The 17,837-nt window shown below is 39.0% G+C and overlaps 1 protein-coding gene across 1 annotated transcript in view; it reads right to left on the bottom strand.

The window, feature by feature from the left end:
* ctc1 (CTS telomere maintenance complex component 1) overlaps positions 1-17,837 on the bottom strand; it is a 56,624-nt gene that overhangs the window by 26,932 nt on the left and 11,855 nt on the right. Inside the window, exons 5-9 of the mRNA XM_043677226.1 lie at positions 16,610-16,751; positions 14,813-15,148; positions 13,809-13,937; positions 5,080-5,306; positions 888-1,065 (exon numbers count right to left, since the gene is read on the bottom strand). Coding sequence (XP_043533161.1) covers positions 888-1,065; positions 5,080-5,306; positions 13,809-13,937; positions 14,813-15,148; positions 16,610-16,751 — 1,012 coding nt within the window. The remainder of the gene's footprint in view (positions 1-887; positions 1,066-5,079; positions 5,307-13,808; positions 13,938-14,812; positions 15,149-16,609; positions 16,752-17,837) is intronic.

Raw genomic sequence — 17,837 nt, 5'->3', positions numbered from 1 at the left:
GAGCAGGTGAGAGGCTCTGAATGGCCTACCTGTACCTTTTATTCATATGTCATGCACTTTAAGATGCCTTGAGGCTTTGAAAGTCACCATATAAATGCAATTCCTTCATTCTTTAAATCACAAAAGTAAAATGTGTTTATTTCAACCAACAATAATTGCTGAAGAAATAGAGCACCGAAAGCTTACAAGACATATAAGAAACAATACTGAACATAAAGACTTACAGCAAAAGCAGGTTAAGAACAGCAGATACATTCTCAACTTTCAAAATGTACTGTCTTGAGTCAAATAACTTAAAAACAACAAATATTATTTGCATTTAAACACGTCTTAAACTCAAAAATCTGACAAAGTATTTCAGGGGTGAAATCAAAAATCAGCTGCTAAGCTGAGAAGATATTGATCCACTTTTGTCACATATCCCAGAGAGTTGGGTTCTAAGGAGAGCCTTTAAAACAAAGGGTTTGAGGAGGCGTGTGGTGCGTGACCGGGTTGAAATGCCCAGGATAAAATTCATGAAAGTAAATCCAGGAAGTAAAAAGGTGCATCTGTAATGGTATTAAAATTAGCCTCGCTTCTGCATGCTAGAGGAGATAAAAATCAGCCAACATTCTTGTTTCAAATTTGTAGCTCATGTTATTTGGTCTTGAAAGGACTCCATGATTTCAGTGGTCTCCTGAAGAGCATTCCTGGACAAGGTAATAAATAGCTACTGAAACTCCAAAAAAGTTATGTACTCTTATTAAAGAATAAATAAAGAAAGAAAGTTGGAAAGCAACCGAGTCTGGGAAAATAATTTGGGCCATCATTTCTTCAAAACTGTCTTAATTGGTATTTAAGTCTTGTACTTTCTGTACATGACCTGACAAAATTGAATATATACATACCTCTTTAAGAGGACACTGATGTGACTGAGCCAATATCTCCTGGTAGATGTTTCGCGCTGATTTAGCTACCAATTTCCAACTGGTATATTTCAGAACAGAGTTGAGAAACATCCCAATAATTCCAGATTCAGTATCACACATTAGGATGTGCTGCTTTCGAAGGAAACGAGGGCAAAACCTGCAATATAAAGGAAAACAGAAATGACAATGATTTCTTATAAAACCATAGTAATAAGTTTGTTTAAGTGTTCCTCATTTAATAATTGTCCCAACCTTGTACAAACAGTATAACTAAATAAATAGAATGAAGTAATACTAAAATTTCCATTATGTTTTATCCCTCTTTGCCAAATCTGTACATGACAAACTTTGAAGTATGGTTATTCAGATTGGACTCTATTGATGAATTTATAAATTATCCTTTTGTTAGGACACAGGATAAACCCTTCTGGTAATTTAAGCCAGACACACAGAAAAGCACACCTCAAACTGTAATCTGCTAAATTGAGTGGCAAAAAACTATCCTAAATATTTCTATTTAAAGAAAAGAATAACATTGTTAATTTTTTAAGTCCATTAGAGAACATGAAACAACAACTATTTACAACTCCTTTCTCTTAAATCTATTTTTACCTCCCACTCTACAATACTGGTCCAATAAATTCCCTCTTAAAATTTACCGCAAAACAATTTTCAAAATCAGTCAACTTTGGATGTCAAACGTCCTCTGTAGGCTCCTCTAGGTCATCTTTGGTCTTCTGCGACACAACTTTCTTTCAGAGAGCTATTCTGCTTGCTGGCTGTTGGTGCTTGGCTGTTCTTTGCTTTTCTATTCAAAATATTCAAAATACCCGATTTTATCTACTCCAAAACATCAGATCCGCTCATTGGTTTGATGTCATCCAAAACAGTAAAATTCAAATTTGATTGGATTTGGTATCTGGGACATAATTTAAACAGATTGGCTGAATCTGAATTTGTTGTGCACCATGGCAATGCAGCTCTAGCTATTTGTTTCACAACCAGATGTTAAATTTTTTAATTTTTCAGCACACCGTACCAGCCAGAACTTTCAGCTCCCTTAAAAGGTACAGGACATCTCTACAACTTCATAACACTTTCTCTGCACAAGTTATTCTGAAAAGCCTGCTTCTTGGGCATTATTTATGTAAAATGCATATCAAACTTATAGCTAACTTTGACAGTTACTTTTGAAAATTTACAGCAAACTCTGAACAAGTGTTGACTTTGCTAATCTTTCTATTTCTTTAGTTATTTTGCCCCCAATTAAGAAAACTGCATTTTATGGCAGATGACCATATTTTATGGCTTAATCATATACAGATGTTGCAAAGAGGGATAAAACATCATAGAAAATTATTAAGAAATGCAAATAAAAATTCACACTTGTATTTATACATGGCAATAACAACAGCAATATTCATCTGTTAGGAGGAAACATCAAAAGGAATCAGACAAAACCCTAGCCAGAGAAACAATAGCCAACCTGCTGGACATTCAGAACAGACAACAAGACGGGGAACCTATCAACAAAGACGGCATACTCAAACTACTGGACCTGTGCCTCACAACACACTTCACATTCAACAACCAAATAGATGAACAAATCAACGGCACATCCATGGGCTCACCCATCTCTGGACTCATAGCAGAAACTGTAATGCAAAGATGAGAGCAAAAGGTCTTACCGCAAATTCAACCCAAACTCTGGGTCAGATATGTAGATGACACCTTTGTAATCATTAAAAACACAGAAATAGAAAACACACACCAGATCATCAACGCCACACTCTCAGGAATCAGATTCACTCGAGAGGAAGAAAAGGACAACCAACTCCCATTCCTAGACATGATGATACAGAGAATACTGAACGGAGAATTCACCACAAAGGTATACAGGAAAGCCACACACACAGATCAAGTCCTGAACTACGAAAGCAACCACCCCAACACACACAAAAGAAATTGCATCAAGACACTATTCAAAAAAGCCACAACACACTGCAGCACACCAGAACTGTAACAAGAGGAAGAACACTACCTCTACAATGTATTCGCCAAAAACGGATACCCTTGCAATTTCATCAACAGATACTTAAGGGAAAGACAACGGAATGAGGACATGCCGCAATCCAAAAGACTAGCCACGTTACCATACATCAAGAACATTTCTGAACTGACAGCCAGACCACTGCGACCACTAGGACTCATAACAGCACACAAACCAACAGCCACTCTCAGACAACAACTCACCAGGACAAAGGACCTGATACCCAGCATGAGCAAAACCAATGTAGTGTACAAAATCCCATGAAGGACTGCACAAAACACCACATAGGACAAACAGGAAGACAGCTAACGATCCGTATCCATGAACACCAACTAGCCACGAAACAACACGACCAGCTATCCTTAGTAGCCACACACGCGAATGACAAGCAACGCAAGTTCGACTGGGACAACACTACTATTATAGGACAAGCCAAACAGGACAGCCAGGGAATCCACAGATTCTATCAACAAACACATCGATCTGGACCCAATATACCGGCCACTGCAGCGGACAACTGGAACTGACAACCGGAAGCAGCAGAGACAAACCACTATAAATGCCGGAGGAAACATCACGGAAGCACTTCACAGGAGGCTCCCAAGCACCGAGGATGTCACCTAGACGTGGACGAAACGTCTGCAACACAAATTCCCAGCTCGGCGAACAGAACCACAACAACGAGCACCCAAGCTACAAATCTTCTCACAAACTTTGATCTTTCCCTTCTCACCCTAAACCTATGCCCTCTAGTTCTGGACTCCCCAACCTCAGGGAAAAGACTTTGCCTATTTACCTTATCCATGCCCCTCATAATTTTGTAAACCTGTATAAGGACACCCGTCAGCCTCCGACGCACCAGGGAAGACAGCTCCAGCCTATTCAACCTCTTCCTATAGCTCAGATTTGCTTTCTCAAAATGCAGCACCTTGCATTTATCGGAATTAAACTCCATCTGCCACTTCTCAGCCCACACTCCACCTCCAATTTTGGTGTCATCTGCATCTAGTAATGATTTTAGAGGGAGTCATTTGACTTCATGCCTGACATTGTGATAAGAGCCAGAAACCTTAAAAAATTGAGAGCTGGAAGGTGAGTTAAGAATGATAGTATTTTCAAATACTATGTGCACACAACAGGCAAAGCGTCCTTGTTTAACATTGCAAAGCACACATTTGTCTTTAAAGAGACCACTGGCGCTACTGGTATTTTTTAAATACCGTAAAAAGTACCCGTTTCATATATTGACCCTCTCATCCTAAAAAAAGGAAGAGGAGCTAATAAGACACAGAGATTATTCTGAGAGGAGGAGAGCATTATTCTGAGATTATGTTGTATAGCCATTGATGCAGTCAATCATATAAACTAAAGGACATCAGTGCATTCACATATATCATTACTTGAATATTTATTCTTGTAATAAAATTAGATTAAATGGTCTCTCATAAAATATTGTAGTTTATATCCAAAGAAAAAATACCTAAAACAAAAAAAGTGTAAAAGGTACTCTGACCCTGTACAATCCTTTGCAGACATTCAGTAGATTTCAATGACTTAAAACATTTCAGTTTGCAACATGGTAATAAAGCTATCAATGTACAGGTGCATGTCACATCCTAGTCAACTCATTTTTATAAATATCCATTGCATCTTCCTTTGCTTTGGTCTTCAAAGCTGAGTTGGTTATACAGTTCAGAAGACAATGATGGAAATAATAAAGAAATTGTGCAGCACTGTGGCTCAGTGGTTAGCACTGCTGCCTCGCAGAGCCAGGGACCCCGGTTCAATTCCAGCCTCGGGCGACTGTCTGTGTGGAGTTTGCACATTCTCCCAGTGTCTGCGTGGGTTTCCTCCGGGTGCTTCGGTTTCCTCCCACAATCCAAAGATGTGCAGGTTAGGTGAATTGGCCATACTAAATTGCCCATTGGTACATTAGTCAGAGGGAAATGGGTCTGGGTGGGTTACTCTTCGGAGGGTCGGTGTGAACTTGTTTCCACACTGTAGAGAATCTAATCAAATCTAATCTAAAATGTGGGCAGCTTTTCAAGGTAAGGAAATTACATTAAATTAAGATAATGGTACATTTGCATGCTGTATGTACATAAAGATATATATAGATACCTTTGTGTAAATGTTTCTATAATGTGAACCACCCACAAATAATTGGGCAGATCCAGATTATACTTGAACAGCAAACTGATGTAGAGATTGCCACTGGAAGAGAAGGGCTGAAATTCTGTACTAAGCCCAGAAAATTCTGTGATCACCAAAGTACTCCTCAGGCAGCAGCAAAGCATGATGTGTGGGAAATGTTCATATACCTTCTGGTGCACATGGGCATCATGAATCTACAAAAACAAAATTACAAGTTTTCACGTACAATGAGAGCACTGATACTTTCATGACATATTTACATTCAACTCTTCGACAGAACTCTTCAGCTTTACTGTCCATTAAAGTTCCAAGTGTATTCTGCACCAAACATCCTGCAGATGTGAAGAAATTAATTCTCTCCGACATTGTGCTTCCAGAATTGATTATATAGGTGATGCTATTAATATCCAAAGATTAAAAAAAAGTGAATGTATTTGAATGCATTACCCAGTTTACTGCTTCCAACATAGTTATCATTAAAGCTACAGCACCAGCACTTTGCCCTTGTGTTATACAGCTTAAAATGTTATTTTGTTTTAAAAAAAAAGTTTATGAAAAACAAGGGTCACTAGCAATGCACAAGATGCAAGCACTAATGATAAGACCAGCATCTATTGCTCAACCCAACTTAAAAAAGGTGGTAGTGAGCCACTGCAAAGCTCATGCTAGAGGCACCCTCACTGAGGTGTTAGGGATAACGCACATGGTTGTTGTGCAGTGGGGAAAGATCACCATGTTACATCTGCCTGCCTAAGCACAGGGGTCCGACGCAGTAAGGGGGCTCCGCTGACCCCCCCTGCTAAATATGTAATCGTACAAACCTGTATATATGAAGATTTCTCTGTCTCTGTATACCAAGAAGTGGAATGTTTACGGATGTATGTCTTGACCAATTGTACAGATCATCAAAATATTTTATGAATAAAGTATATTTTTGAAATTAAAAAAATGATTGATTAAATGAGTGAGCATTTAAGATAGTAAACAGGATATTGATCAGAGGTTCTTTGACTCAGACATTGTGGAGTTTTCTTGAATCTATTTATGGATGTACTCAAAAAGGCAAAGGGAAAGTATTCAATCATGCTCCTTATTCAGTATCCTGTAGCTTAACATTGAGAAGTCAGGAGGTGAGTTATTTGCTGCAAATTTACCATCCTCTGGTCTTCTGTAAAGCTGCAGAATTTATATGGTAGTCCAGTTAAACTTCTGATCAATGGTAACTCCAGGATAATATTCATGGGAGTTGGGTTTGGGGTGTTCCTTAATTTTTCTAACTCTTCCACCCTCTCAGAATTGGTTCTATCTCATTAGAAGGGAAGAAGCTGCGTAGTAGATATCTGGTAAGTGGTTAAGATCTATTCTATTCTTAAGGTTTTAACAGTATTGGAACGGATGGTAAGGAGCACTAAGACAAAGGAAATTAAACGAGCAAAATAACTTAGTTAATTAAAACACTTTCAAAGGTGGCAGAACAGCTGATGTTTCGCAGCTGTAGCGTATGGGAGCCCTTGCATGCAACTTGATTCAGGACAAAATATATTGGCAATAAGCATTTGCTCCTCGTCAGAAGCTTTGGTTTATAGTTTACCAGATGGAGGCCAAGCTGCAGATACAACAAAACATGGATGGAGGACAAAGTTAAAAATCATTTTTCAATTTATAATTTCAGTTACATCACACTGTAAATTCTGTGTGTTAGGATTGAGCCCTCCACTACCACCTGATGAAGGAGCGACGCTCCGAAAGCTAGTGTGCTTCCAATTAAATCTGTTGAACTATAACCTAGTGTTGTGTGATTTTTAACTTTGTACACCCCAGTCCAACACCGGCATCTCCAAATCATGGATGGAGAAGTTACTGGAGGTTTTTACCAGAACGCGGTCACCCCCTTAGGAGAAGGTTTTCTGATTTGGACATAGTCAGGGACAGGTGAATATGACTGCAAATGAGGCTACTAAAGGGGCAGAGGGAAAGAGAGCAGGAACCCCAGCTTTTGCGATTATTCAATAGTTTTGAGGTTCCTTCAACTTGTTTAGATAAGTGTGGGCGGGGGGGGTGGGAATGCAGAACGCATGAGGGAAAACAGATAAAAACTGCAAAGCAAAGGACTTTGGAGGAAGTAGTGCACAGAACTCAAAGCTAGCACGCAGATGTAGGAGGTAATCAGGTAAGCAAATGGATGTTGGTCCTTATTTCAAGTGGGTTGGAGTACAAAAGCAAAGAAGTCTTACTGCAACCATACAAAGGACAGCTGAACGTATGTACATTGGAGTAATGAGAGCAATTTTAGTCCTCTTATTTAAGAAAGCATATCACTTCAGTGGAGATAGCTCACAGAAGGTTCACTGGAATGGAGGGATCATCTTGAGAGAAAAAGCTAAACAAATGGGACCATACTCACTGGCATTTAGAAGAATAAGAGCTGATCTCATTGAAATGCAGGATTCTTAAGGGGCTTGGCAGGGTAATTGTAGAGACAATGTTTCCCTTCATGGGAGAATCCAGGGCCAGAGGGCAAAGGCTCAGAGGAAAGGGGTGCTAAATTTAAGACTGTAATGTGAATTAATTTCTTCTCTCAGAAGAAGATTGCGCATCTTCAGATCTCCCTACCACAGATAACTGTAGCAGCAGAGTTCTTGTCTACTGCTAATATAGATAGATTCTTGATAAGTAGAAGAGTCAAGAGTAAAGGTGAAAAGGTAGGAGAGTGAAGTGTTGAATGGAGAGTGCTGGATCAGTCATGATCTCTTTAATAATGAAGCCGGTTTGAAGGCCGAATAGCCTCCTGCTGTTCCTATTTCTTATGGAGCCAACTAATGGCAGCATGTTATTGAAGCCATTCTAGTAGGGGAATGTTATGGCAGAACCCAGAATGTTATGGCAACTCCTGACAGTATAATGAGGGGCAGTGAGTGTTCTTTGCAAATAAGAGAGAGTATCTAGAATGTTCTGTTGCTTTCCCAGTGTAGGGGTCAGGACATCTCTTCAGGGCTGGAGAGGAACTTATCATCAAGGGGAGGGATCCAATCATTGTTATTGATAGCTGCAATGGACCACAAAAGGTAAAATGAAGAGAGAGAGATTTGGCATAATTGGTTTGAGGAGCTCGGCATCAAATTACACAGATTAAAAATAGTCTAGATTATCACCGAGCCATATGCAAATTTGCATTGGACAAATCAGAACCAAGGAACAAATGTGTGCTTCAAAGACTGGTGGGGGAGAAGTGAGTTTTAATTCATGAGCACTTTGACCAATAAGAGGTAAAGTGAACCATGCTCAGACTGGTGCTCTCGCGAGCTGCATACTTGGGATACTCAGCAGAAATTAAACTAAATAGTTGGGTAAAAGAGAATAAATCTTTGAGGAGAAAGTGAGGTCTGCAGATGCTGGAGATCAGAGCTGGAAATGTGTTGCTGGAAAAGCGCAGCAGGTCAGGCAGCATCCAGGGAACAGGAGAATCGACGTTTCGGGCAGAAGGGCTTATGCCCGAAACGTCGATTCTCCTGTTCCCTGGATGCTGCCTGACCTGCTGCGCTTTTCCAGCAACACATTTCCAGTAAAAGAGAATAAAGTTTAGAAAGATGTAGTCAAAGAGTACAGACAAGGCAATAGCTGAAGATATCAATATGGGAACTGATAAACTGTGACAACGGGCAAAGTGTAGAAATCTACAAGTAAATCAACAGCTCGGACCAGAACCAGAATATTCAAGCTGCAGGGATAATGAGTGCAGGACAGATGTGTTAATTAACAGTGGTTTTATCACAATAGAGAGAGGGATGACTCAAGTTCAAAAATACTAGATGTCGAAGTGGTTTGGTTAGAGATGAGAAATGAGAAATGCAAGAAGTTACTTGAAGGAGTGATGTACAAGCCCTTAAAAAATCACATGGTAGGGTGGAGTCCAAAAAGGGAGAAATAATGTGAGTTCATCTAAAAGCTGCAACAATAATCAGGAGGGTTTCAATCAGCATATGCAGTGTACAAATTAAATGGACAAAGGTCACCCAGATGAGCAGCTCACAGAATGTTTCAAGAATAATTTCATAGAACAACACATTACGAAGTCAACCAATTACTCGATTTGGTGTTGTGTAAGAATCGAGGATTAATTAATGACCTCACAGTGAAGGTGCCCTAGGTAGCAGTGATCGTAAGATGATTTACTTTTACTTTCAGTTTGAGAAAAAGAGTGAGTAGTATTTTTTTAAATTTAAATAAGGACAATTACGAGTGCACGAAAGCAGAGATGACTAAAGTGAATGTGCAAATTAGTTTAAGGGATGGATCAACAGTTACAGTGGCAGATATCTAAGGAGATATTCCATAATGCAAAATATTGATACATATCCAAAGAAAAGCCATCGACACCATCCACAAAGTAAACAAAAAGCTATAAGTAACATCAAACGTTAAAAAAGGTAAGATGAAGTTTGGACAAAATAATATTTTTCATTCTTTGCTGGTTTTTATAAGTTTAAAAAAAAAGTACAAGAGGAAGCTACCGAGAAGTATGAAACCAGTGAAAAGTTTCTACGGATAGCTGAAGATGATTAACACTGCCTGTACAGTATAAAGAGATTCTGGGGAATTAATAATGGAAAGTAAGATTGCAGATTAATCAAACAGGTATTCTGCATTGGTATTTCCAAGTAACATCTCAGAAAGAACTGTAAATCAGGAATTGGAAGGGAAGGAGGAACTCAGGAAAATTACAATCAGGAAAATGGTGAGCAAATTTTTGAAGTGTAAGCTGACTGGTCCTGATGGACTTCATTCTACAGTATTAAAGAAATGGCCTTTGAGATAGTTGTGGCATTGGTTTTAAAAGTTTCCAAACTCACTAGATATGGGGAAGGTCTCAATAGACTGGAAAATAAATAATGTAATTCTTTTACGCAAAAAGGATGGGGAGACAGAAAGCAGAAAATTACAAGCCAGTTAGCGTAACTGTCATAGGGAAGATATTCAAAGCTGTTCCTAAGGAAGTTACAGCAGAGCACTTAGATAAGTTCAAGATAAACACACAAATCCAGCATGATTTTGTGAAAGAGAAATCAAATTTAATCAATTCATTTAAGTTATTTAAAAGAAGCAACACACTGCTTCATTGTTAGCTCAGTTGATAGCACACTCACCTCTCAATCAAAGGCTGTACATTCAAGTTCCACGCCAAAATTTGAAATATTGTGTTGTGGATAAAAGGGGCGTCAGTGGATGTCCTGTACTGTACTTAGATTTCCACAAGGCATTTGATAAAGGTGCCATGTCAAAGAAAACAAAGGGCTCATGCTACAGGGACTAATGTATTGGCATGAATAGATCATGGGCCAGCCAAAAGGAAACTGAGAAGACATAAAGAAGTCTTTTTCAGGTTGGTACGGTGAAATAAGTAATTGCCACAGGGATCAGAGACAGTGCCTCAACTCTTTGCAATTTATGTAAATGTCTGATGAAGGGACCAAAAGTATGATTGCTAAATTTGCTGATGACACAAAGATAGGTAGGAAAGTAAGTTGAGGCTGCAAAGGAACATAAACATCAAGTGGCAAGTAATATTCATGCCACACAAGTGCTGGGCAACGAACATCTCCAACATGAGAGAACCTAACCATTGTCCCTTGACAGTTAATGGTAGCATCATCACTGAATCCCTCAATGTTGATTACCATTGATCAGAAACAGAACTGGACTAGTTACACAAGTATGGTGATACAAGAGCATGTCAGAAGCTAGGGATCTTGTAGTGAATAACTCACCTTCTCTGCAAAAATGCCCATGATCTATAAGACACAGGTCAAGGCAAATGCCCACATCCCATGTGTGAACTTAAAGGTCAAGTGAGTGGCATTGATTTGGCACATTAAGTACAATGTGAGAAAGTGTGAAAATTGTCCATTTTGGCAGAATAAAATAATGAGAGATTGCAGAGCTCCAAAATGGAGAAGGATCTCCATGTTATTAAGTATGGCTTTTAAAAGGCCCATTTGAAGGTACGGCAAATAATTCAGAAACCTAATAGAATGTTAACCTTTACTGAGAGGGAAATTGAATACCCAAGTAGGGAGGTTATACTTTCAGTTATACAGGGCACTGGAGTAATGTGTACTTTATTTGTCTCCTTATTTAAAAAGAAACACAACTCAAATGTATAGGCAGCAATTCAGAAGGTTTGTGTGACTGAGGCAGGTTGTCTTATGAGGGTAGGTTGGATAGGCTATGTTTGTATCCACTGGAATTCATAAGGTTAAGAGGCAACTGGACTTGAATGTACAAGATTCTGAGAGGGCTTGATAGGGTGAAAATGAAAAGGACGTTTCCTCTTGCAGGAAAATCTGAAACTCAGGGATCACTGTTTTAAAATACGATATTGCCCAGTTAAGACAAAGGTGAGGCAAAATGTTCTCTCTCAGATGATTGTAAGTCTTCGAAACTCTCCCTGAACAGAAGGCCTCAAAATATTTTTAAGGTAGTGGCAATTAGGTGCTGGCTAAGCAAGACATGTGAAAGGTTATTAGGAATAGGGAGGAATTTTGATTTGCGTTTAAAAATCAAATCAGCCATGACCTTATTGAATGGTAGGCACGCCTTGTGGACTACACCAATTCCTACCTTTTAAGTTCATATGTTGTGGCAAAATCTAGTAAGAAAGAAAAAGAATGGAATTTTCCATATGGAAACTACATTTGGTGGCAGGCAATCTGAGTGCATTCAGGATTGGTTAGCTTTTCTATCATAATTGTGCAGTTCTCAGCTCATCTCTGGCTATGTCGCTATGCTCGCAATCTGTTGATAGGAGATGCAGGAAATTGTTGTTAGTGAGGGATTGAAGGGCCTGGCAGGATGTTTAAAAGACACCCAGAGGCTAAACACATTAGCCTTTCCATTTTTCCCAGTCAGCATGCGTCCTTTCCTCAGGCAGAGTTCCACCTTTGCCCAGCCTCTTTGTGCATTACATTCAGAACATCCCACTGTACATCATCCTCCAACCTCAATGTATCTTAGGCTATCGCCACCAATGTCAATATTGACAAGCAGAGATAAAGGCTCAAGGGCAAAGCAGAGGCTTCTCACTCTCTAAACCAACAAGGACAGTACCTTGCCTTTTGTACATCATTTCTGTGCAGTTGGAAATTAGAGGGCGAATGTAATTGACTTGAGGAGAACTTGATTGAGAAGATGAAATTAATTTTAGCAACTTTTAATAATCATCCATGCAATGCTTGCAGTTGGAAAGCTTAACCTGTCTTTAAAGTTCAAGAATTAATCTCACTATTGAGAGACAGATATTTGGCCTCTTACACAATTACATTCCCCTGCCGACCTGGTTTCCTGATCTTGGGACAGCACAAGATTTTGCCCGATCTGAGTGTACTAAAATATTAAACATGTACTATTAAGCTTTACCGTAAGAGATCATAGAGTCAAGAATGGAACAGTCATCTGCTTCACTGACAATATTCATTGAAATTTTCCAACATCACACTATTAAAATGGGAGATGTATGCTAGCTATTCTTAGCTAGCTTAGCAGCTCCTAACTTGCCTGTCATTAAATGCTTTGCTCTGGAAACTCCAGATTGGGCCACAAGATGGCACATTTTGCAGTCTTTGGTAGAATACAAAACTGGTAAGATTGGGTTAAATCAACATCAAGAACATCTATGGAGAAATGTTAACGAAGCATGGTAAGGAAATGATTACCTGCTTATTAGTGATTAGTTCTTGAAAAGCAACTTCGTGAAAAATTGTTCTTCTTTAGTACATAAACCAGACAAACAATATAGAGTCAATGTTTTGGGTCCAGGAACCCTTCTTCATAACTGCTGCCAGATCTGCTGAGTTTCTCCAGCAATTTAGGTTGTTATTTCTAATTTCTAGCACCCGCATTTCTTTGTTTTGTTTAAATCAATGTAGAGCTTCGTATCACTGATAAATAGTACTGAACTACCAAATGCTCAAAACTATATAGGAGTTATAAAATATGACCCAACTTCAGTATATAGAAATTATAGAATACTTACAGTGTGGAAACAGGCCCTTCAACCCAAAAAGGTCGACCCACTGACCTTATGAAGAGTAACGCACCCTGACCCATTCTCCTACCCTATTACCCTATATTTACCCCTGAATAATGCAACTAACCTACACATCCCTGAACACTATGGGCAATTTAGTGTGGCCAATTCACCTAACCTGCACATCTTTGGATTGTGGGGAGGAAACAGGAGGACCTGGAGGAAACTCTCACAGACACGGAAAGAATGTGCAAATTCCACACAGTTGCCCGCGCCTGGAATCAAACCTGGGTCCCTGGCGCTGAGAGGCTGAAGTGCTAACCACTGAGCCACCATGCCACCCATATGGCTAATCTTTCAGCAGCCAAACACACTCAAGTATGAAATTCGTAATGCGCCATTGTACAATGTCACTTTTATATATAAAAAGGTGTACCTGTAAGCTAGGAGATTTTAGTTCAGCACTATCAGATACAGATGACAGCCTTCCTTTACCCTAACTGTACAGATCTTGGATAACCAGCAGATACAATGAAACTACCACCACAGTGCAGGTCATCTATCCAATTTACCTTTCCAGATGAAAGAGAATATACAGTCATTATAAAGTGCACAGGGAAGAGACAAATATTAACTGGAAAGAAAATACATTTGAATCATCAAATATTCATACCTCCACTTGTGCTCCAGGCCGCAAACCACGTCCATAATTTACTAGCTGTTGATAAGCCACACAAAGACCAAATTTACCATCCAGCTCATAAAGGCCTGCTGCAACGTTTAATACCTTACTTATCATACCCTAAAACAATGAAAAAGAAGAGAAAAATGAATAGACTAGTCAAACCTCAGGCAGATGGACAGTAGTACCTGATACAGCCAGTGATACCCACATTGCATAAATAAAAGAAAGTCACCTACTTTGGTGTCAAAAGACCAAAACTTCGTCAAAACAGTTGTCAAAGAGAACATCTCACTTCAAGAAACAGATTATCTCCCTCATCTGTACACATATGTTGCACTCTTAATTAAATAATAATATTTAACAGGGTTTTCCTGCTGTGTCAAGTAGTTAAATCTTCAGCATTTGAGCCCACATAACATACAGAGAGAAAAACTGCCACAACTTTAATTTTGAACAGCTGCCTAGCACCAATTGCTGGAAAGTTCTTGCATAGGGATATCCGAATAAGGTAGCATTGGACTCAGGTATGCTATCTTATATGGCTGAACAGCCTCAAACACCCACGGCCAAGTCTCATGGAATAATCGGTAACTACTTGTGGGAGGTCTTTGAAGATAGTAAACACAACTGCTTCAGCAGATAAATGCAGGAGAGAAAAAGTGTTATTTACAAAAACCAAGACACCTTCCATCAGCTTCTATTCACTCTCCACATTGAGAATGCCGAATGGCACTGTAAAGCTACAGTGTAAAGTTAAAAGTCAATGTAACTCAACCATTCAAAATAAGGCACAACAACCCAAAGACTCAGTCTTATAGCATGCAATTACATAGTCAAACACCCAGTATGAAGTTTCCATTCAAAAACATTTCCTCCAGTCGATTGACTTTGTGAAGCAATCATCACGTCAAAAGAATACTCAAAGTTTATCTTACAACCCAGTGCATATCCAAGCCTACATTCATAACCAATGCAAAACACCAAGTACTTACACGATAAGAACATATTTTGGACTCTCTGCTCTTAAACATTTCTTCTACGGTGTGTTGTGTTGACCAGTCCACAGAAGACCTATTCTGAAAAGATTCTTCCTTACAAGCAAGTGATGTTAGCTCACTTTTAGAAGTCTGCTTCATATGTGAAATATTCATAAATTCTGCCAGTGTTTGTTCTTTCACAGACCCCACATCATATTGGTAGAAGTCAGAAGACGATGACACTACAAACACCTTATAATTGGTGCCCTGCAGACTGGAAATGAAGACCTTAGTTATGACATATTGCTTTGAAACTTCTAAGCAGTGATGCCACATTAATTTGGCAGGAACCTAAAATGAGAACATAAGAACACAATGAGATATTCAGAATGAAAATATCCAAGATTTTTCATTTTAAACACAGACAACTTTACAATAATTCTGAAGAGCAGAGTAGTGCACTAAGCAACTGATTAGGAAAACTGACATACAAGAGCTATCTTTTTAAAAAAAGACAGACAGTAAAGTTGGGCGAATGCTTGCGTGCATAAAAAACAGAACATGTTGCATTCTATTCTTTCTCCGTGCACCTCAATATATTTAGTTTATTTTAAAGGATTATTTGAGTCCTCAGTTGTAAAGTTAGGAGGTACAGTAATTCCAGCAGGTGGTGCTGTGAGACAAATATTGTCACAAAGTGAGGCTGCCTGAATGCTATTTTACTCAGTAGTCACTGGAATCATGTTGAATAAACAGGAAAATCAAATTCAAGTCAACAGAAGAACAAAGATACACAAAATAGAGTCAGCAATTGCTCAGTTATGTTGAAGACATTACAGAAATATTGCAAACAGATGAGTTCAAATAGAAAGTGCACAATCATTTACAGTAGTTTATTCAGAGGTTCAAAGTTAACAAGTTGTTAGACACAATTTAGACAATGATTCTCAGAAAAATTAAGTGTGTAGTGAAACCAAAGATAATTTAGTAAAAGGTGCTGAATAAGTTGATGTATTTGAGATGAAATCTGCCCAAGTGATACCTGAAATAAAATAGAAAGTTGTATAAAAGTCCTAGGTCATAGTTTTTTAAATGTCTTAGCCATTTTAGCCAAAATGGATTAATGCCTTCATTAACAATTTCAGTAAAGCAAATAACTCCTTAATGTGACAATTTAGAGAAACACTTATTTTTACCCGTCCTACTTGCACAGTTAATAATGTGCCTTGCTCCACAGACGGTATGGCCTTCAGGCAACTCATAACAGTTACCGAATGAAGAACTAAACCCACGTGCTGTAATGCTTATAACCATGTGTTGTCCTGTGACTTATACCAATGTAGTGGATTATAACAGTTGTTTCACAGTAGAGACAAATGCCTAAACAAAGGCCACTGTTGCTGCCAACAGACATTCCCTATAAAATGAATTGGGCCTAAGAGATTAGAGCAGTGGCTTCCAAATGTTTGTTTACAGCAAATATTCAACTCAGCCTACTAACATAGTGAGCATCTGCTACTTAAGGAGGTAATTATTGCCAATGCAAAAACTTATTTAGTAACACATTCAGAAGTCAACTACAGAAATTTGATGACAAATTAATAGAAATCTGATCAAGTTTGAAGGGCCCTGACATTCCTTCGAAAACTTGCTACTTTGAAAAACGACAGTCAAAGCAAATCACTGCACAAATTGATAAAGTTATGACCTATCAACTGAAGAATTGGATTTTACGATACACAAAGCTTATTACAGGTTCAAGGCCAGTAAAATTTCTATTTAAATGTAGGTCATTTTTGTTTGAAAACACACCTGAACTAAAACTGGAAGAGAATCTTCAGTTTCAAAGGAATTAAGGAAGAAGAAAAAAAATGTTTTCCCTCGGATATGTATAAGCGAACACAGACAGCCAAGTTCTCCAGCTATGTTCATCTTCACTTTAGGGCAATAAAACCTTGACAAAAATCAGAATAGAATTACTGTCACATATCATCTATAACAAAGGATTCCAATACTTCAAGAGACAATCAATATCTTCCCAAGAGATGGTAAGAAGCGACAAGGTCAACCATCTGTCACATAGTTCCATGTGTGAAGATATTGATCATTTCACACTACAGCATGTTATACATATAATTTATTCACTGCAAGTCTCAAGACAAAAATTTCCCCAGTACTCAAAGCACAGCTGGAGTCAAAATAGTATTCGTTAAATCCTTTAAAACAAGGTAAGAAGTTGTTGTGGTTCTGTTCGCTGAGCTGGGAATTTGTGTTGCAGACGTTTCGTCCCCTGTATAGGTGACATCCTTAGTGCTTGGGAGCCTCCTGTGAAGCGCTTCTGTGGTGTTTCCTCCGGCATTTATAATGGTTTGTCTTTGCCACTTCCAGTTGTCAGTTACGGCTGTCCGCTGCAGTGGCCGGTATATTGGGTCCAGGTCGATGTGCTTATTGATAGAATCTGTGGATGAGTGCCATGCCTCTAGGAATTCCCTGGTTGTTCTCTGTTTGACTTGTCCTATAATAGTAGTGTTGTCCCAGTCGAATTCACGTTGCTTGTCATCTGTGTGTGTGGCTACTAAGGATAGCTGGTCGTGTCGTTTCGTGGCTAGTTGGTGTTCATGGATGCGGATTGTTAGCTGTCTTCCTCTTTGTCCTATGTAGTGTTTTGTGCAGTCCTTGCATGGGATTTTGTACACTACATTGGTTTTGCTCATGCTGGGTATTGGGTCCTCCATCCTGGTGAGTTGTTGTCTGAGAGTGGCTGTTGGTTTGTGTGCTGTTATGAGTCCTAGTGGTCGCAGTAGTCTGGCTGTCAGTTTGGAAGTGCTCTTGGTATATGGTAGTGTGGCTAGTCCTTTGGGTTGCGGCATGTCCTCGTTCCATTGTCTTTCCCTTAGGTATCTGTTGATTAAATTGCGCAGGTATCTGTTTTTGGCGAATACATTGTATAGGTATTCTTCTTCCTCTTTCTGCAGTTCTGGTGTACTGCAGTGTATTGTGGCCCTTTTGAATAGTGTCTTGATGCAACTTCTTTTGTGTG

The sequence above is a fragment of the Chiloscyllium plagiosum genome, chromosome 36, assembly GCF_004010195.1.
Source record: "Chiloscyllium plagiosum isolate BGI_BamShark_2017 chromosome 36, ASM401019v2, whole genome shotgun sequence".
Lineage (NCBI taxonomy): Eukaryota > Metazoa > Chordata > Chondrichthyes > Orectolobiformes > Hemiscylliidae > Chiloscyllium > Chiloscyllium plagiosum.
Note: the sequence above shows the minus strand (reverse complement) of the source record. Positions and strands in the feature narration are given on the sequence as shown.